Here is a 20,881-nt window from a genome sequence, read left to right on the forward strand (position 1 = left end):
AACCTCTTCAAATTATTCCCTCTGAAACATTCTTTTCCCTTGGCTTCCCTGATTTTCTTTCCTACTTTTAAAATCTCTCTTCCTGCTCTTACAAGGCAGCTAGCTGGTGCAGCTGATAGGGCACTAGATCTACGTTCAAGATCTAAGTTCAAACAGGGCCTCAGACAGCTATTAGCTATGTGACCCTAGGCATGTCACTTAACTTCTGTCTCAGTTTCCCCATCTCTAAAATAGGAATAATAACAGCACCTACTTCCTGCAAGAATAAAATGAGACAATATTTGTAAAAGCACTTTGAAAACTTTGAAGCACTATGTAAATGCTAGCTATTATACTGTCCATATATATACCTATACCTACCTATTTTGACAGAAAGAATGTTTCTATCCATCCCCCCAGCCCCCAATAATGAGCTCACTCACTCTTTGAGCTCAAGTTATCACCTCTAAAATACCGACTCCCAAATCGACATCTGTGGACCAGACCTCTTAGCTAAGCCACATTCCCAGAATTTGAGCCACTTACAGAACAGTTACTTTTAACATCCCATCATCATTTCATATAACACAGAACGGTCTTATCTTCCCAACTTTACCATTCTGCTTATAGAAATTCTACTTACCTAGTTACCTGGGCTGAAAAACCTTGACAGTCATCTTTAATTACAATCTGCTCCCTTGATGCACATATTCAAAGACCAATTCCACACTAATTCACTAGGATTAGAAGAAACTATAAGAAATCATCTGATCCAACCTTCCTATCTTGCAAATAAGAAAAATGAGGCCCACAAGGGTTGAGAACCTTGACCAAAGTCACAAAGCTAGTGAAGGAAAATGGCAGTGGAGGTGGCTCCTGGGTCTCTAGCCTCCCCAGCCCAGTGCGCCTTTGACTACATCACACACATATTTTTTTAATATGTTCCTCACCATTCATATTACGGCCAGTCTAGCCCTGATTCTTATTTCATGCCTAAACCATTTAAACAGTTTCTTGCCCAGTTTCTTCCTAAGGTCTCTTCTCTCTACAATTCAATCTCCACATGGCTAGCAGATTAATCTTTCTTAAATACTGCTTTCATCATTTTATTCATCTTCTCATAAACCTATTTGCTAGCACATCAAATTCAAACTCTTTTATCTAACTCTCATGACCTCTGATGTTCTGATCTGTAATTTAACTAAATCCATCTGAATCATGAATCACTTGGGGCCACAAGCCATGCCTGACCCTCTTTTACATGTGCACAGTGACCAGAATCCACAGATGGCTAACTGACCAGTGCTGCATCAAATCAAATAAAGTCAGCTAACCCCAGGTTTTTACAAAAACCCTGCAACATCACATTCACACAGCACTTTATTACCCAGGTGCACAACAAAGTTTACCTCTCTATGGCTTCCAAAAATGGACTTCTTTTCCTATGGGCACATTTTAAATACTTTGTCACACCAGTGAGCAGCTGAGTGTCTTCACCTCTGATCATCCTCTCACTGGTTTTCATGCCCTCCTCATAAAGACAGTGCACTCATCCTCCCTGTCATTACCTATGCTCTTTGTGAGCCGAGTTTCATGAAAAAAGCTTAGAATGAAGCCAACATTCTCAGCTGTACCTGTTCATTGGTGGTAGGTGTTTCAAGGATCTCAGTTAGCGTCTCTCCTGGCTGGAACCGGATGACATCCACAATTAAATGCTTTGTACTGAAGGGGAAAAAAAATGTTTCAAAGATATTCTTAAATTGACCTGTGTGACAGCAATTCAAAGGCTGCTGATGCCAGGCCTTCAAGGACCCTCACAGCTATTTATGCAGCTTTCAAGAAAATGGAACTGTGTGGGACAGAGGACTTCCAGGAAATTAATTTCATTTCAGTCATTTAATGAGAACAAAGTCCTGCTAAATGCAATACTCAGGATGGGCAGGATCAAGGCAAGTCAAGCCCACGTATGAGGTACAAGCCAAACTTCCTCATTCACTAAGACCATGAGATTAATTTAGCTCTATCACTCCTACTAATTACAAAATTCAATACGCACTTGAGCAAGATAGTCCGAGCATCCATTTCTGAATTTTCATCTCCAGGCACATCAAACTTGTTTGTCAGTGTGAGAGAGACTTCTGTCTTAGCCAGCACCTCCTTATTTGGGTCATTTAAATTGCCAGACCCTTCCCCTAGAGTTGCAGGGAAACAATTAATACAATACACTAGCAAAAAAAAAGGAACATAAGAGAAGATTCAAGAGAAAATTTTTTTTCCTATCTCTAGAATACAAAAGAGCCCTCTGGTAGGCCAAGAACAATCACCACTAGTAACAAAAAGAAACATTTGTGCCATTCAGATGAAAGGCACCGAGGAATTCATAACAAGGATGACTTCTATTCCATCTCAATGATTCAATCAATATACCTGCCTTGGAATTTTGGACCACCCCCAAGAGCTGAAATGCACTTTAAGATTACAATACTTTCCTCTGCTCCCTGTAGCTTGTCCTGAGATTTTTTCTGGGGCAGGAGACAAGACTCACCGATGAGGGACTCAATAGTAGGCACTTCCCCAAGATCATCCAGTAGCTCATGGATGGGATCATTATGTTCAGGAGCAATGGCATCCTGATGATCTAAAAGCAACTGAAGAAAACGTTACTGTCAAAAGCTTGTGGGTGACCCCCTCTGTAACACCCCACACTTCCAAGCACAGTACTTTATAAAGAAAGGCAAGAGGGTATGATTCCTGCCTTCAGTGAGCTCTATGATGCAACAGAAAAGACCATCCCAAAGAAGAACATATTTTTAAAAAAGGTTCAGTTTTCCATCTGCTTCTGTCTGGTCTACTGTAACAGATTAAGGCGTGTGTGGGAGAAGCAGTAACTTTCTGATAACCTCACTGGCAACAATGGGGAATTTCAAGTGTTTGTATTATCTTCTCATGTGACATAAGGGAGAGAAAAGGCCAGCACAAAACGAATGTTCAGAAATTGCTCCAGATTTTAAGGAATAAAGTCATCAATGTACCTAATTAGCAGTCAAACAAAACTTAGTTGCAGAATGGTGCCCTTCCACCTGGGAGGATCATCTGTAAATGCTGCCCACTCCATCCTTCCTGTTGCTCTCTGTGGTCCTCCACGTCCTTGGCTCTTCTGACTCTTTGACTCATGCTGCGTCTGATTTACTGACTCTGCTTTCCACTTCCTGTGCTCCAAGTACTTCGCAAGATTCTGTCCTTGGCCACCTTATCTTCAAATCCCATACTCACTTCCTCAGTGATCTCATCCACTCCATGTGAGTGGGGGGTAACTCCCTAATCTGCATCTATGGCCCACACCTCCTCCCTGTGCTCCAGAACTACACGTCCAGCAGTTTACCAGACAACTCCACCTGGACTAAACAGAATTATCTATGAATACTTACTTGAGTCTTAGTATTTACCAAAGAAATTCATGTTACATCATGTCTAGGGAAAAATACAACAGATCTAAAATACTGCTTTCAGGAAAAGTAGATAAAGATACAAGATGCCTCTGTGCCAGGTGGGAAAATAGAAGAAAGACTGATAAAAATGTCAGTTAATTTCTGCTTGTTGCCTCCCCTCCTTAAGTTAGTGCTATTCCAGGTAGAAAGTCAAGATCTAGAGGTTATAAATAAAGGAAAGTAAGTTGGTAGCAAAGATCACTCCTGGTCATGGGGAATGGAGGAAAGAATGCAGAGGATCCAGACCAAAAAAGAGGGAGCAAGAGGAATAGGAGGTTTTTAAGCCAATATTAATGAAGAATAATAAGATTAAGAATAACAAAATGGAAACAACAGGACAGATATAGAATGACAGTAACAGCCAAGGGAAGACAAGGTGTTTCAATTCCAAAAAAGGCAAGAGTCAGCCAGAAAATACCCCTGTCAAGGCGCTAGGAGATGTATATATACTTGTGTGTGTGTGTGTGTGTATTTTTATGTATGTATACACACACACACACAAATGTATATATACTTTTGATTTCCAGGGTGGCAAAGTTGTCTCTGTGGTTACTACTCAGGAATTCCTGCAAGAGTTGTTGGCATAACAATACCCAGTTCCCAGGGCAGCAATCAGAAACAAGATCAGTGGAGACATTCCAAACAGGCAGATTAATAAGATGATGATGATGATGACTGATAAATGATGATGAGAGCAGCATGTATAATATTTTAAGGCTGGAAAAGCAATTATAAGCATGATCTCATTTGATCCTTACTCTGAAACAGATGTTATTATTATCATCCCCATTCTATAGAAGACAAAATAAATAAAGTTTCAGAGAGGTGCAGTGACTTGCTGGGAGTCACACAGTCAGCACGAGGTAAGATCTGCAGATGCTCCTGACTGCAAGTACAGCCCTCTTTGCACTCTGCCATGTGGTTATCTAGACAAGACCACACAGAACAGGAGATCTTCGGTCTCCTGATCAGAACCAAATGCTCTCTCTGATCCAAGCAACAATCTCTCTAATTATGCTTACAGGACAGACAGAACTGGCTCTGGGGCTCAGAGAGACTAAAATTCAAATCCAGCCTCAGACAATTACTACATTACTCTCAGCAAGACACTGATCATTTCTGAATTTCTTTTTCCCCATCCATAAAATAGAGTAATAACACTACCCACATCACAGGGCGGTTATGAGGACCAAATAAGATAATGCCCATTAAGTGCTTTGAAAACCTTAAAAAATGCAGAAATGTGAGTTGTTGGTGTCATCATCAGCTAGTTTTATCAGCCTCACTTCTGCCTTTTGGCATGGCTAAGTCCTCCTGCAGAAATATGAGCAAAATCAACCACTCCCCTTGTCGGTGTCTAGGACCGAGGAGGGAGCCTTCCCAACATGGGAAGGACAACACTTTATACCTCTCCCCTTCCACACTGCGCCTTATCCCAATGTCCAGGGAGCATTTAAAGAGAGAATGATGGAATCCAGGGACTAGGGAAAAAAAGAGATACTTACTGTGTGGGTATTGATGATTTCACCAATAGAAATGTAGATAACTGGTTTGGTGACAGTCACTAAGTCAGAATACTCATCCACATTAAATTTATCCTGCAGCTCTGGCACATCACATGCAGTTTGAAAAAAGCGTCTAGAAAAAGCACACACACACACACAACACACACACACACAACACACACACACACACACAAAATAAATGATTAACAGATAAGAAAAAAGTTGACAGAATTTTTTTATAATTCTCCCAATCAGGAGTTTACAAACAATACCACTAAATCTCCTCAACGTGTAGAAGGAATCCACATGTAATTGTTAAGTCTACAGTGTAACACCACTATTATATGCTCTCTATACATACACTCTCCCTAATAACCCTCTCTCCACCATCCTGCATCTTCACTGGAAGCACAGTGCAAGGCCATGGTTTAGGCTTCTATCCATATTCTACCTAATATACCCAAAATGTGTATATTGGCACATACAATTTGATCCATCGTACACAAGCCCAGAGCTTTAAGCTTAAAGTTAGGGACTGACCCAATAGTCTTTTGTTCTGCTAAATATGGCTAGTATCTCCATCCTCACCCTTCCCTAGCAACTCTAGGGGATGAAAGGGAAGGTTTGGGGGTAGGGGAAAAAGAAAGGATGAAGAAGTAGCTTAGTATATTGACTCTTACTTTACTAAAAAGCTGCATTTACTAAGGCTCTTATTTTACTGAAAACAAAAACAAAGAAAACTGAAGCCATTCTCCTCTCCAAACTGACTGACATCACGCCCTACACTCTTCTTCTTTCCCCTCAACCTCAGATAATAAGTGGTCCTTCTTCCTCTCTACATGTCTTTGCTAACACTCTCTTTCCTTTTTTTTCAGCACACTGCAAATTCAACTATCCCTCCTCTCACTAATCTTCATCCTTTCCCTATATACTGGTTTCTTCTCTACTGTCTTCCAACACGTCCAAGTCTCCACATCTTCAAAAAACATTCACTAGATCTCACCATCCTCTCAAAATATCATCCTATATCTCTGTTCTCTTATCAGCCAAATTCCTCAAAAAAGGTCTATAAACATTGCCTCTAATTCTTTTCCTCTCAATAACTCTTCAGCTCTGTGCAATCTGGCTTCAGACTTTATCACTCAAAACTGCTCTCTTCAAAGTTACCAACAATTTCTTTATTGCCATATAAGATTACTTTTTCTCAGTTCTTATCTTTTGTAACCCAAGCAGCTGCATCTGACATAGCTAACCATTCTATCCCCCTGGATACTTGATCCTCTACATTTTGATACTAAGTCCCTCCTAGTTTTTCTCCAACCTAACTACCCTTCTGCTAATTCATCATCCAGACAATATCCTCTCGCTATAGGTGTCTAGCCTGGGCCACCTACTCTTCTCTTTCTACACTATCTCTTTTGGAGACCTCATCAGCTCTCATGAGTTTAATTATCATCTCTATGATATGATATGATGACTCCCAGATGTATGTGTCCAGCTCATTTCTCCTATGAGCTTCAATCCTGCATCACCAATTGCCTATTAGACATTTCAAAATGGATATACCAGACATCTCCAATTCAACACATCCAAAATTAAATCCATTATCCTTCCCCCAAAGGCCACCATCCCTCTCCCAAATTTCCTGAGTTCAGTCAAAGACAGAACTGAACTTATCTGAAAAATAATTTATATGATACCAACCCATAAACAGTGAAAACACCTGGTTATTAATGTTATCTCTGCATAATTATCTCACCCCCTCAGAAACATCTTCCATACCTGAACTTCTGGTAGGAATGAGAGAGATATTCATTAATTATGCTTAGGTGAGAATTATCTCCCAAGAACATTTTATTGGAGGCTGCATGTTGGAGCATCTTTGCAATAGAGCCCAGGTTTCTTCGTTGGTCTGTGGTGAGCTGGCCTCCTGCTGACAGGTCAATGATGTCAAAAGCATCAGGAGCCACGATGGCTGGGTTCATATAGCGGTAGTAGAGCAGGTTACCAATAATCTGGGGAAAATTCAGGAGAGAGGTCCATGAGAGGCAAAGGCCACTTGACGGGATAATTGAAAACAAGAAAATGTTTCAAAGTCAACTATTGGGGACACTGCGGAAAAAGTCCAGTTTCTCTCTCAAGCAGCCTTCAGTGTTGGGATTAACCAAACTGCATACACAGAAAAAGGAAGAGAGCAGAAATGAAAAAAGCTACCTACTGAAGGAACAGACAGCGAATACAAAAAGTGGCAGGTTTAAAACCTAGTCTATTAAAGCATCTTTCTCAACACTAAAGTTGAAAAGAGGAAGGCTATTCTCACTCACGTGTATCTTTTACATTCAGATTTGTAGGTGTTCACTGAAATATGTTAGTTCATGTCAATAAAGAAGCTTGTCTAGTGAGTAGAAAGAATGGTTAACTTGGACTCACAGTCCTCAGCACAGTACCTGGCCCACAGGGAGAACTTAACAAATGCTGGTGGTCTTGACTTGAGGTCAAACGTCATCACTGTGACCCTGGGCATCAGAACTGGAGTCTCAGTTTCCTCATAATGTTTACCCTGCCTACTTCATAGAGTTGTTATAAGGATCAAAATGTAATAAAATGTGTAAAGCATTCTTTATCAGAATCACAAAGGAACATACAAACCTAAAGGATTACTATCATAAATGGTTAGTATGAATCCTTCTGAATGATCCAATTAGTAAGCCATGTCATTACAGTCTGCATTCTGTTCAACCCTGCTCCTGACACCATAGAATTCTGTGTATGCTTATGAAATGGTGCATTAACTCAACACACATTCCCTTCACTGAAGGATTCAAGCAAACTCTCAGCTTTTCCCCTAAAGTTCCAGTCAGAAAAAAAAAATTAATTCACCTGAAGAGAAAGTCTAGAATCGATGCCTCATTGAAGGAAAGCACAGAACTAGGAGAGAGGAGAAAACAGCATTCAGGTTTTAAAAAAAATAAAGTAAGAGCATAGCAGTATAAGGCAAAAAGAACAGCCACTGTCCCAGCAGAAACAAACATGTATGTTTGCAGCTCTTCTATCAGCAACCAGCAGAGGCAGGGATCCAACAGAGAAAAGACAGGGCTCAAAGAAATTGATTGCAAGACAGGAAGTTTCCTTTATAGGTAAAGTTTTTGCCTATATCCATATTGGCTAAAATCACTGTCCTAAGAAAATTATCAATGACATTCACATTTAGATATGAATGTATTTAGATGTTTTATTGTGTCTAGATGAAGACACTTGCTACTGGTTTTACAATCCAGTCTAGTTTTGTGCATTTCTCCACAAAGATAGACATCCATTTGTTCCTTACCTTTAGGAGCTCATCCTCACCAGCATCAGGGAACTTCTCATGCAGTGAATCCTTCAGAACCTTGGCAATGAAGCGCATCCCATAACTATGGGAGGTACAATATTCAGTGAACTGACAGAGAAAATAGGCAATGGTGGATAATACTCAAGGGCTAGGGAGTTCACTGCACTCACGGGATTTTGTCCACAGAGGCGACTATAGCAGAGAGGAATTTGTCGGTCACTGCCCTCATGTTCCTAATGGAGGAGTCAAGTCGAGTCTTTACCTCTTCATGAGACAGTGCCTGCTCAGGGGTCACATCATATGGCAGTTTGCTGTTGAAAATGAAACCACAGAGAACTAGGTCAAGACAACATTCAGAAGCAGCCTGGAACAGAAGCCAGCCCTCTCTGTGAGCCATGTGACACACTAATTTCAAACACCAGTAAACAAAAATTCCACATTTCTAACTTTAATCCACTCTCAAACAGGAAGATGTGTGAGTCTTTGGACAGTTATCTGCAAGTTGAGGGTATTAGATTATCTGCTACGTGCTTGGCCAAGGGGCATGGCCATCTTCATTTGCAGTTGGTGGCAGCTGCTTCTGACCGTCCACAGAAAGTAAGTAATCAGGTAATCTATATGTGAGCAGCAAAATCCTATGGCTTCTATTAAATGATAATCGTGACTTCTCAAACAGCTGTAAAATATGAATGTGCTACCATTGAAATTTTAAGCTTGATAGTGTCAAATAATATTTTAAATATCTAAAATAAAAGCATTCCTTTTATCAAATATAAACACAACGTCAAGTATTCTTGCAGTAGCAATAGCAAGACTATTGCAGGATTTCCTAGCACCCAGCACAGAAGACATTTCATAAATATTTGCTCAACTGAAAAAAGTTCTTAAAATGCTCAACGACACTTTGACTCCAAGAGATGCAACAAATTTACAGAACTGACTACACCTGGATGATCGTAACATATAAAATGGCTCCTCAGCAGGACAATCCGAGAATGAAAGAAGCTCAGAGTGGGCAGCGACACTAGGTCATCTGAAGCAACTCATCACCTAAGTCTACTCTATCAAAACAGAAAGGGGAAGACCATCCTCTGCTTGAACACTTCCTGTGATGAGAGACTCACTACCTAATGATGCAACCAATTCCATCTGGGGCCACTTTAACAACAACCAATGTGGTGCTATGTAGAAAAATTACTAGATTTGGAATCAAAAGGCCTGGGTGTGATCTGATGTTTCCTACTTATGTGCCCATAAAGTCATATATGATCCAATGATAATTTGGGGAAAGTTTTTCCTTATGCTGAGCTGAAATTTATAAAATGAGGGGCCTATGTGATTCCTAAGGTCCATTTGGGCCATAAACCAATGAAAAAACTTATCAGATCCTTCCCAAGTCTTCTCTTCTCCAGGCTAACACCAATTTCTTCAACTGTTCATTACAGAACATGATTCCCAAGTCTCCTCACTTTCCTGGCCACCTACCCCGTGTGGCCAGGGAGCAAAAAGAAACCAAGACTTGGGTCCAAAGGCTCTCATACTCTTACGACCCCTGGTAAGCCATCTCTTCTTTGAGAAAGAGCTGGCACAGTTATAAAATGGGAGGGTTGTTCTAAGGAAAAAGCAAAAGTGCTCTTTGTAGTAGGAAAAAAAATTGGAAACTTAAGCATCAAGCAATCAGGGAATAAATGAACAAATTTTGGTATCTGAATGGAATAGAATATGTTGGGACTATAAGAAAAAAACAAATATGGGGAATTCCAAGAAATATGGGAAGGCCTAAATATGCTGCTATAAAGTAAAATAAGCAGAAACAGAAGAACAATACATACAACTGGAATAACGTAAATGAAAAGAGCACTAAAAGGGAACCAAACTAATAAGAAAATGTAATGAGCAATCCTGGCCCCAGGAAAGAGATGATAATGTACATCTCCATCATTCCAAAGGGAGGGAAAGTGGGGTTCCAGGTGAGGAATGTTATATGCGGTCACTGTCTATTGGTTGATTTTGCTTAACTGCTTTTCTTCTACAAAGAAGGGATCCTAGGGGAACCTATTTGGAAATGAAAGGGATGCAAAAATAGAAAGCATCAATAAAATTTGTGCAAAAAGCTTAAAGTGCTACCTACTAACAGTACCTTACACACAGTAAATGCCCAATAAATATCTCTTGAAATGAAGCCATTTACACTGTCAGTGAATCATGTAACATAGTCAAGTGAATTATAATCACCACTAGTATCCTTTTTAAATGTGGAAGCCCAAACAGAACCCTTCAGACATGTTATCCCTAAGGCAGCGTCTCACAGACTTTAACCTCAGTCCTTAACATGATACTGCAATTAAGGCAGATCAAAAGGGCAGGAGCTTTTTGGCTACAATATCACACTACTGACTCTACAGACCATTCAAGTCTTCAGGTCTTTTTCATGTGAAATGCCCTCGATTAGTTTTGAAGAGTCAGGACTACCAGATGAACAACCATTTCAGTTTCTTTTGCTCAATAGCTGACTGCTTACAAGAAAACATCTCATCCTTTCTTTCTTTCACTTGGATAAAGGACACAAAAGGCCAATATCATGACCTCCTCACTGCAAAAAGAGACTGTTATGCAAAACAATCCGAGCTCTCACTAACATGTTATTCAAAGAACTAAAGTTTCAGAAAAGCTAAATACAGGACAGCAAAAGAGAGCAGAGATCTATAAGAAAAGTCAGCTGAAATGACCAGACCTTGCTTCTCCTGTTTGAGACTCCATCTGATTGACCCAAGACTTGTAAATATCCACAGGGTCAGTTTTGATGTTAAGAGATTTGTCATCCATAATCTCCTTCACGACAGGGGCCAGGATCTGCCGCAAGGCATTCTGGCCTCGAGCTCCTCGGTTGAAACTCACAACCATTTTAATAACAGTAGGATTTCCAGTCACAATCTCTTGAATCTGGTCTACCTTTGATCTAGAAGAGAGAAGATATGAAGTGAAAATAATCTGAAGATATATTCCATCTACACATACATACCCCATTCCTAGAGGAGTACCAACAGTAATGTTTATAAAGAAAAAAGACTATTTGTAATGGCAAAAAAACATACATAAAATGTTCACTGACTGGGGAATGAAAAAATTATGACATGTGAATACAATGGGACATTACTACAATGTAAGAAATGGAAAAAAAAAAAAGAAGAAATGAGATTCCATCTCCTGTCTCCTTACCTTCAGACAGGCTGTCCTTTACACCTGTCCTCCCTCACTTTTGCCTCTTCACTTCCCTCAAAGCTGAGCTCAAAGGCCACTTTCTATAGGAGGCATTTCTGGATCCTCCTCACTATCTTGGCCTTCTACACCCTGATCATCATGTATTTATGTATTTATTTTGTACATGACAATCAGTGTTAATAGAGGGCATTTCCTCACTTTAGAGGAGTTCCCTAAACCACTGAAATCAGATTGTCTCTGTCCTGATTGTGTACATATTTATGTACAGGATGTCCCTAAAGTCTTTGTTATGTTCTGATCCTTGGGCCTTAACATCTTCATACTGCACAAAGCCTTGCAGGATGCCTCCCTCCATACTCTAGTAGCTCCTTGAGATGAAGTACAGCTTCATTCTTGTTCTTGTGTCCCCAGTACCTAGCATAGCATCTACAGATAGTAAAGAGGTCAGCCTTAACAGGGTACTTTGGCGAGCACCTGACAAACTAACATTTGCATCTCTGCTCCCTAAATGCAGGCTGACTCAGGAAGCATTCTTCTCAGCCCTGGGGAACGCTAGAGCCACATTGGTGAGACCAAAGCGAGACAACTCCTCCATGCCTAATGTGCAGAGGCTCTTCTGCACTCACAGAAAAGACCCATCAATCCATGAGATTTCCCCTTGGAGCACTGAAGGAAGACCTTAGGGCCTAGCATGACACTCCCTGACTGCCCACCCCCACCTGACCAGAAGGCACACTCATACTTGATCTCCTCCTGGAGGGCTGTCTTAAAGAGACGCAGCAGCAGGTACTCCTCTCGCTGGTTGGAGGCATAGTTGTACAATGTGAAGATCACAGAATCCATGAACTTCGTGGACTTGTTCTGGGGCATCTGAAAAATCAGCTTGGCTAGATAGGTAGGGTTGGTCTGCGATTAAAGCAAGCAAGGGATAAAAAGGAGTCAGGTAGGCAACAAAGTATTAGGAATTTTAGAAACTAAAGCAAAACCACAGGCAGCCCGGCATAGCAGAGAGGGCCCAGGCTCTGCAGTCAGAGGGCCTGGATTCAAATCTTGAATATGACACTTTTATTTCAGTGTCACAGGGCAAGTCAATTTACCTTTCTATGTTTCCATTTCCTCATTCTGAAAATGAGGAGGATCAATTCGATGACCTCTAAGGTCCCTTCCCAGCTCTCTATGAACAATTTTATCAGCTACCTCTCTCTCAGTGTATCTGAGAAGTCAACAGTAATCCCAAAAAGAAAGCTCTATGGCTGAGCTCAGGATGAGGTTCAGTTTTGCACCATCTCTGCACTACAACAGTCTGCACAGATCAATGTGTCCAACCAGAGGCCACAAAGAGGCCTCTTCCTGCCACAAAAGGACCCTGGGTTCTTGTAGGCTCTACCTGCAGAACTGAGGCTCAGGTTTAGAGCACAGCCTCCACAACACTGACTCTGCTTCATGAAGACTCATCACAAGCAGTGGTCACCTGGTGATGACTTCAGATGCTCAAATGGTCTGGGAGTTTCTCCTGAGATGAAACCTACATCTGTCTCTTTGCCCTTTTACCCCACCCATCATTCGGAGTTCTGCCCTGTAGGCCAAGAAGAACAAATCCTTCTACAGCTCTCATGCCCTTATCCACCTCTCCCCTCATCCCCAGGCAAGTTCCCTTTTCCAGATCAAATAACTCTAGCTCCTTCAATGACTATTCCTATGATATGGACTCAAGGCCCTTCACCATGCTGGCTGCCCTCCTCTACATAGTCTTCAGCTTATCATCCTTAACTGTTGAGCGTGGCACTCCAGGTACTATCTGACCAGGGCAGAATGGAGCAAGACTTTCCCTGCTGATCTTAAACCAGCCTGAGGTACATTCACCTTCTTGACTGCCATCACAAGCTGTTCACTGAGGGCGAGTTCTCCTTTGAGAACAAACTGCCATCTAGCCTTATCTCCCACTTTAGACTTAAGAAGTTCCTTATTTCAACCTAAATTTAAGACTGTAGATTTATCCTTATTAAAAAATGTTTTATTTCAGTCTGATGCTCTAGCCTGTCAAAAAGCGTTTTGAATACTGATTCTATTATCACTGTTAGCTGTCCCTTCCAGCTTTGTGTCATCAGTAAATTTTACAAGCATATCACCTATGCTTTTATGTAGGTCATCACTGATAAAAATGTGACCTAGCATAGGGCTAAGCACAGATATCAGAGGCCTTCCACTAGAGATCTCTTACAAGCTGACCAACCCATTGACGACTACTCTCTGAATCTGGCCATTCAACCAACCACTTTAAACTCACCTAAATATATTATCATTGTGTTCACATCTCTCCATCTTGTCCACAAAAGTTTCATGAGAAATTTTGCCAAACGCTCTCCTGAAATCTAAGTAAACTACATTAACGGTATTCCCCTGTTCATTAACTCTATCCAAAAAAAAAAAAGCCTAGTCTAGAATGGCCTGTTCCTGATTAATCCATGTTAGCTTTTTGCGACCATCACTTCCTTTTTAGACGTTCACCAAATGTCCCTTTAGTGATACACTGCAGAGGTCTGCTAGGAATCCAAGTTAACTCACAAGCCTATAACTGAAAAAAATCCATTATCTTCCATTTTAAAAAAACCAGGACCTTTGCTCCTCTCTAGTCTCACGGTACTGCTTCCACTGTGGAAGATAGTAATCCTACCTTATAGCTTTCACATGTATTTCATCAGGGTCAGGTTAACCTGGAATCATCAAAGCCAGTCTAATACCTGCTACCTACTCTTACTATTAATCCCCTATGTGAATGAAAAACTAACAGCACTTACCTGCAACAGATAAAACAGGTGCTGATAAGCTTCCAACTTCTCTCTCTTCTCTTTGCTCAGAGCCTTAAGCCCGCCCCTCTGCTTGTTCAACATCATCATGTCAGACAACTGCTCCTTATTCTTCTTGGTAAGTTTCTTGCTATGGGAAACCACATCCTAGAAAACAACCAATACATAAGTCAGATGCTTTCCAAAATGAGCACTGCCCATTGCACAAATGTATTCTCAACCAAATCCCTTCATGTCATGAATCACCTTCTAACTTAATAGAGACTCAGGCCCCAGAGTCTAAACTCCATTCTAATCCCTTCTCCTAACAGAACATCAGAGCAATCTCACAGGATAATGCCCAAAAGCATTTAAAAACTGCCTAGAAACAGTTAACAGAGTTAACAGAGGGGAGAGCAAACTCCTGAGGAAGCAAAAGGGAGAAGTGATTGAACAGGACTGTCTTTCTTCCATTGAAGCCCAATATCACTATAAGAGCTCACATTATGCTCATACCTGTAATGTGATTTTATTTTTCACTAGTAGTCCAATCTTGATATCCATGAGATTCAGGTCATTTTCCAACTGTTGATTGGATCGGATAAGGGTCACAACCTCTTCCCTCATCTTCATGAGATCAAGTTCCTCTTGAAAATCCTGATCATTCTGATCCAAAAGATGGACGAACTTTCGGACAACCACCATAGGGGGATCCTCAGCATTGACTGCCAGAAAGAAGTGCATCAACACAAAAAGAAAACATAACAAAAAACGCCAAGACTCAGAAAATATCAACACGATCATATATAAAGAAAGCTCTCTACAGAAAAGTCTCTATTTACACCCAAGACAGGGAGGCATTTGTCGTGAGATTTACCAAGAGAGAAGGAAAAATGTGGTCTCCCGAACATTTCCAGCCACACAATAACAAGGGCCAGTAAAAACAGACATTGTGCCAAGAATTAGAAAAATAGGCATAAAACCCTGTCATTTCTTGAGTGGGGAAATTTTTTTTTGCATCAGTTATGTCTGTTAGGAGTCTTATATCCAAGATACAGCGTGCGTGCATGCGTGCGTGCGTGTGTGTGTGTGTGTGTGTGTGTGTGTGTGTGTGTGTGTGTACGTTCACATATATCTAAGACTAAAAGCTTCCCAAATGGATAAGTGGTCAAAGAATACAAACAAACTCTTAAAAGGAAGAATTATAAACCATTAATAACTATATGGTAGATTGGTCCAAATCACTAAAAAATGAGAGAAATGAGAATCAAACTAACTCTAAGATTTCACCTCATACTGAGGAAATTGGAAAAGATGACAAAAGATTGAAATAGTCACAAGTGGAAGATCTGAATAAAGACAAGTACACAGTAGGTGGAGCTTTGCATTGGCCCAGCCATTCTGGTAAGCAATTTGGAATTATGCTTTTTTTAAAAGTGCCCATATTTTTTGACCCATAGACATCACTGGGAGGTATGTACATGCCAAGGAAGTGAAAGACAGAAAAGTCCCACATACAGAGGTACATCAAAATAGTCTTAGCAACACATTTTGTGGTAGCAAAAAACCGGAACAAAGGGTCCACTGAATGGAAAATAGTAAATAAACTATGATGCTTGAATATAATGGAATACTATCACACCAGGAGTGAAATAAGTGGAACTAGGAAAACACAAATAACCCAAGTCTAGAATGAAAACTGACTCAAAACAAAACTGAGCATTATGTAATACAATGACCAATATTGGCCCCAAAGAGAAAATAAGAAAATGCACCTCTGTCCCCTCTTTGCAGAGGAGAGGAACCAAGGGCATGAAATATTATTATATTTACTGTGAAACACAGCTGGTATGTTGGTTGGTTTTTCTGAAATGCTTTTTTTTCTTTTGTCTTTTTAAGTATTTGTTACAAGGGATGGCTCTCTAGGTAAAGGAGAAGGGAGGTACATATCCAGGAATGAGGGCTATATAATCAATGAAAAAATAATCAATGAAAATAAGATCAAGAATCAATGAAAGAAAATAGAACTGTAGTTTCAACAAGTCTTGCTTTTTGATATCACCATAATCTCCAACCAAAATAAAGATACTGAAGAATAACACAAACAAAAACAGAATAACACAAGCAAAAAACACAAACCTAATACTACTACACAACAGGTTCCCATCACCACCACAATTCACAGTTAACTTACTGAGTGTTTTGTAGTCATCCCGAGCTTTGTTTGCCCGAATAAAGGCCTGGATTTTTATTATGTCTTTTATCTAAAGAATTAAGAAGAAAAAAATTCCTGTTCTCATTAAGCCAACAAAAAAAGAGCACAATAACTACAGTGGGAGGTCACACATAGGTTCTTACATGGTCTCTGAAATACTGCAACCTGTCTTTATAACGCTTTCTAGCCTGATGCATTCTTGCCAGGGACTGAATCTGTGAAAAAGCAATAAAGAAAATCAGATAATTTCTTTATACCCTGACCCTTGCCATTCCTAAGAATATCATTCATTCTAAGCACAGCTCAAGCCAACGTACCTTTATAACTTCATCTTTATGTGAGCGCAGGTATCCTAAACGATCTTGATATGCCTTCTTTTGCTTGTACCCCCGCCACTGAGACTGAAATAAATATCAAAGTGTAATTGGTTTTCTCTAATCACTGGAATAGAATAGAATTCCTCTCCTGATTCTGTATTTGAATGTAGGTGCTGATGCACAATTTCCATTTTCTATGCCCATACCACCTTACATTTAGATTTAGAATTTTAAAAGCCCTTTCATATGCACTATCTCATTTAATTTGGAAGTTACAAAAACCAGACAGAAGTAGTTATTATTTATTTCTTTTTTCACAGATGAAGGAACTGTGGATCAGAGAGGGTGTCCTGCTTGGGCAAGATCACACAACTAATTAATAATGGAGCCAAGTGTACATGATTCCATGTCCGGTGCCCTCTCTAATATGCTCCACTACTTACTAGTTCTATTTGAGTCATTGAAGGTTCAAAACAAAATGGTTGATACCTTCTGATCTAGTCTCCTTCCACACAAAGCAAGGAATAATAATGGAACTATCTCAATGTACGTGGGGATTTATAATTTTACAAAGCACTTTCTAGACATTATCTCATTTGATCTTTATACTCCTGTGAGAAAGGCAGTATAAACATTACTATGTCCATTTTATGCAAGAGAAAGTCCATTTTATGCAAAAGAAAACAGGTTTTCAGAAAGGTTAAGTACTGTGACAAAGGTCACTTAGGGTAGTAAGCCGTAGATGTGAGACTAGAACCCAGGTCCTCTTAGTCTATAACCAGTACTCTTTAAGGCAGTAAAAATTCCAGGTCTTTTCTTGCTTGATTAGAGACCTTCACACCTACTGGCCAGAAAGTCTTCTGATGCTGGCCACTAGGTGTGAAGGTCTACTATCAAGCACGTAATAATGGATTAGAACTATAGTTAAGAGAAATGATCATGTATGTTATCAAAAATGTCAGACTAATGAGCTCCACAGAGAGTTTGGTACACAAAAGAATCAACTGAGAAAATCAATTCTAAAAAGGTGAACTTTCTATCTACGGGCATTACAAACCAATTTCTCTAAATACACAGAGACCTAAGATACCTGGATGCAAATGATGGCAGGGACTTGTTTCTTGAGGAAATTCATCCGGGACCTGAAATCCTGACGAACGAGGTACCCACGACACGCTGCCTGAAGCTTGGTGATTAGGCTCTCATTGGCCAGCCACAATTGTTCCCGGTTGTAGGCGGCTGTCACCCCAGAGATGGAACTCTTCAACAAAAAGGTTGAATACCATCAGAAGACAATGAGTTATGACATTACCAACAACAGAACACAAAGATACAAATGATGTAAAAGCATCATCCATGACAAAGAAATCCAGTTGCACAATGTATAATATAAATCCATTCTAGTTCTTCCTTGAAGGACCACAGCAATGTTTTCCAATGTCCATTTTCCACGGCCAACTATAGGCTAACTTGAGAATTTCCCTCCTTTATTTAAAAGATTTCATTATCAGAATCCTATTAATCTTTGTCCTCAAATTTAGTGTTTATCTTCCCTAATTTCATACCATGATTCATCTGTTCTTCCCTATGATTCTAAGGGCCAGAATTTACAGCATTTACTTAACACTTAACAGTCATTAATTAGTCCCGTGCAGTTCTTAAGCCACAAAGATACACATTTCAAGCGATAGCTAGGAAACAAATACAACAACTCACATTACTCATAACTTGATCCTTTAATCATTTTAACTGTCCTGGGCATGGACTGTACCTAAATATGTTTAATCACTTAAGAAGGTTCTCAAGTGTACTTTTACCATTAGATCTTTGTGGAGGACAAATCCATTCAAAACTTTCACTTCATTTTCTATTACTGATTATTCTAATACTACCTAACAGTCGACTTAATACCAAGATACAGTCTTCCCTGTTGCCTACCTCCAAAAGGATAAAGTAGGACTCAACATTATTAAGATGGAACCCAATTTACTATGAGGAAGTTCTCAACCCCAGAGATCTTGCAGGATCTCCGTTGAAAAAAAAAAAGATTCTACTCAGCTGGGATGTGGATAGGTTGTGATGAGGGGAACTGGAAAACCTCTTGAAGTCTTCCCTGGGCCTCCTTTTCAAAGATTATTTTAAAAATAAACATAATCTTGACCTATATCATTTTACTAGGTACATCTTTCTGCAGCTGATAGGATTCACAGAAATTCAGAAGGGACTTCATAGAATTATCTAGCCCAATTTGCATCTTGAGAGGAATTCCTTCTACTCTACATACAGAATCTCATTTGAAGATTGCACATGAAAAAAAATCTGTCTTTCCAGAAATCCATTCCACTTTTGGAAAGCTCTAATTACAGGTGACTTTTTTTGAAACCTTTAGACCTTATCTTAATAACTTAATTTTATGAGATTTGGCCAATAGTTCTGATCTGTGGAGAAGCTTTTGGATCATGCATCTAACAACAAGCTCAAATAGAACCAGATCCTTTCAGGCCGTATCTTGGCTTAGAAAACCACAAATTAATATTATTTATGTTGTATTTTATTTATTTACTTTGTTAACTATTTTTTAATTACATTTTAATCTGGTTCAGACCACACAGGACTTTTGTGGGAGCAAGTTTGACATCTCTAGTCTACAAATCAGATACACACATCTCCTCTCCGGGTCAAGGAACGATCTCTGGGAGATTCACGGGGTTGGAAGGACCATCAGAAGTTACTCAGTTCAACACATAATCCACTCCACAAGGATCCCCTCTCTATCATGCCTGACCGTTGGTCATCCTACCTTTGCTGGAAGACCTCCAGTATGGGGAAGCCTACTACCTTCCCAAGCAGCCCATTCCCCTTGTGGACAGTGCTGTCGGACAGTTTTCCCCTTACTTCAAGTCTAAATCTGCTTCCCTATCACTTCTACCACTGACTCCTAGTTCTTCTCCCTGGGGCTGAGCAAAATGACTTTAATCCCTATATCACTACGACAACCTAGCTATCACTTTTCTCTTACATCTTCTCTTCTCAAGGCTAAACATTTCAATTTCTTCAACTGATCCTCATTTTAATGCTTTCTAGTTCAGTTCAGCTTAGCTTGCATATTCTTAAAGAAGCACTTCAGTGGGTATACTTTGAATAGAAAGGAATAATTCATAAGTACATTAAACGATTTGTCTGAACAAATATTTACAAAGTGCTCTAAAAAGTCTTTTAAAAGCAAAAATTAATTTGCTTGTATTAAGTGAGTTACTTTATTTTCTCAGGCTGTTACTAGGTATTTATTTAATCCTAGAACTACACTAAGTAAACGTCTAAAAAGACTTTGCAGTACCAAACTCCCTTGCTTTACTAACAAGGAAACCGAGGCCTAGGTAAGTTTCCTGAAATCAATCAGAACAGAAACAAGACTAAAACCACTACATCAGGACATTGTCCTCCTGCCCAGATGTCACTAGAAATCCACATTTCTGGACAAGAAAATGTTCTTTCTTTGACCACCAATGGGTTGGTCATTTTGCCATATTCCATTTAAACTGGACCATAAGAAATAAGTTATACAATTATATTTCTTTAAAAACTACATAATTCACATATTTTTAAGAATTCCCAACAGCCTTCTTTGTAATTTAATTAGTCTAAGCCGAGGAGCTTTAATATACAACTCACATATTCTGGATCCTCATTTAAGGTTTTTACCACCATGCATTTAACATTAGATCTCATCCCAAAAGCATCCTCTAAGCAACTGCTTAGCAAATATTCCTTATTTCAGAGAAGGGACTCATTTTACAAAGCTACCTACCTGGATCTCCTCCCGAGAGAGATGGGTTGTATTTTGCACAAAGCCCGGAGGCTCATCCCATCCGCCTTCTCTGGTCTCCACGTTGTGGTAATAATGATACCCGCCTTTCACCCAGTGCTTCACCCACTTGCTATTATTGTCACCTGAAAGCAAGGAAAGATGAATAGAATTTCATTTTAATCAAATACATGGCCTTCCTTTAGAACCCACCTTGTTGAAGCAGTGAATAC

At 39.8% G+C, this 20,881-nt stretch overlaps 1 protein-coding gene across 1 annotated transcript in view; it reads right to left on the reverse strand.

Annotated features, from left to right (window-relative positions):
- The window catches only part of IQGAP1 (IQ motif containing GTPase activating protein 1), a 113,568-nt gene that overhangs the window by 17,566 nt on the left and 75,121 nt on the right, over nucleotides 1-20,881 (reverse strand). Inside the window, exons 18-33 of the mRNA XM_020994730.2 lie at nucleotides 20,652-20,794; nucleotides 17,934-18,104; nucleotides 16,844-16,927; nucleotides 16,670-16,741; nucleotides 16,506-16,575; nucleotides 14,828-15,036; nucleotides 14,324-14,479; nucleotides 12,268-12,431; nucleotides 11,038-11,262; nucleotides 8,474-8,614; nucleotides 8,301-8,385; nucleotides 6,755-6,987; nucleotides 4,973-5,105; nucleotides 2,525-2,627; nucleotides 2,036-2,171; nucleotides 1,614-1,701 (exon numbers count right to left, since the gene is read on the reverse strand). Coding sequence (XP_020850389.1) covers nucleotides 1,614-1,701; nucleotides 2,036-2,171; nucleotides 2,525-2,627; nucleotides 4,973-5,105; nucleotides 6,755-6,987; nucleotides 8,301-8,385; nucleotides 8,474-8,614; nucleotides 11,038-11,262; nucleotides 12,268-12,431; nucleotides 14,324-14,479; nucleotides 14,828-15,036; nucleotides 16,506-16,575; nucleotides 16,670-16,741; nucleotides 16,844-16,927; nucleotides 17,934-18,104; nucleotides 20,652-20,794 — 2,213 coding nt within the window. The remainder of the gene's footprint in view (nucleotides 1-1,613; nucleotides 1,702-2,035; nucleotides 2,172-2,524; nucleotides 2,628-4,972; nucleotides 5,106-6,754; nucleotides 6,988-8,300; nucleotides 8,386-8,473; nucleotides 8,615-11,037; nucleotides 11,263-12,267; nucleotides 12,432-14,323; nucleotides 14,480-14,827; nucleotides 15,037-16,505; nucleotides 16,576-16,669; nucleotides 16,742-16,843; nucleotides 16,928-17,933; nucleotides 18,105-20,651; nucleotides 20,795-20,881) is intronic.

This window comes from Phascolarctos cinereus, unplaced genomic scaffold, assembly GCF_003287225.1.
Source record: "Phascolarctos cinereus isolate Bilbo 61053 unplaced genomic scaffold, phaCin_HiC Scaffold_3;HRSCAF=262, whole genome shotgun sequence".
NCBI classification, from domain to species: Eukaryota; Metazoa; Chordata; class Mammalia; order Diprotodontia; family Phascolarctidae; genus Phascolarctos; species Phascolarctos cinereus.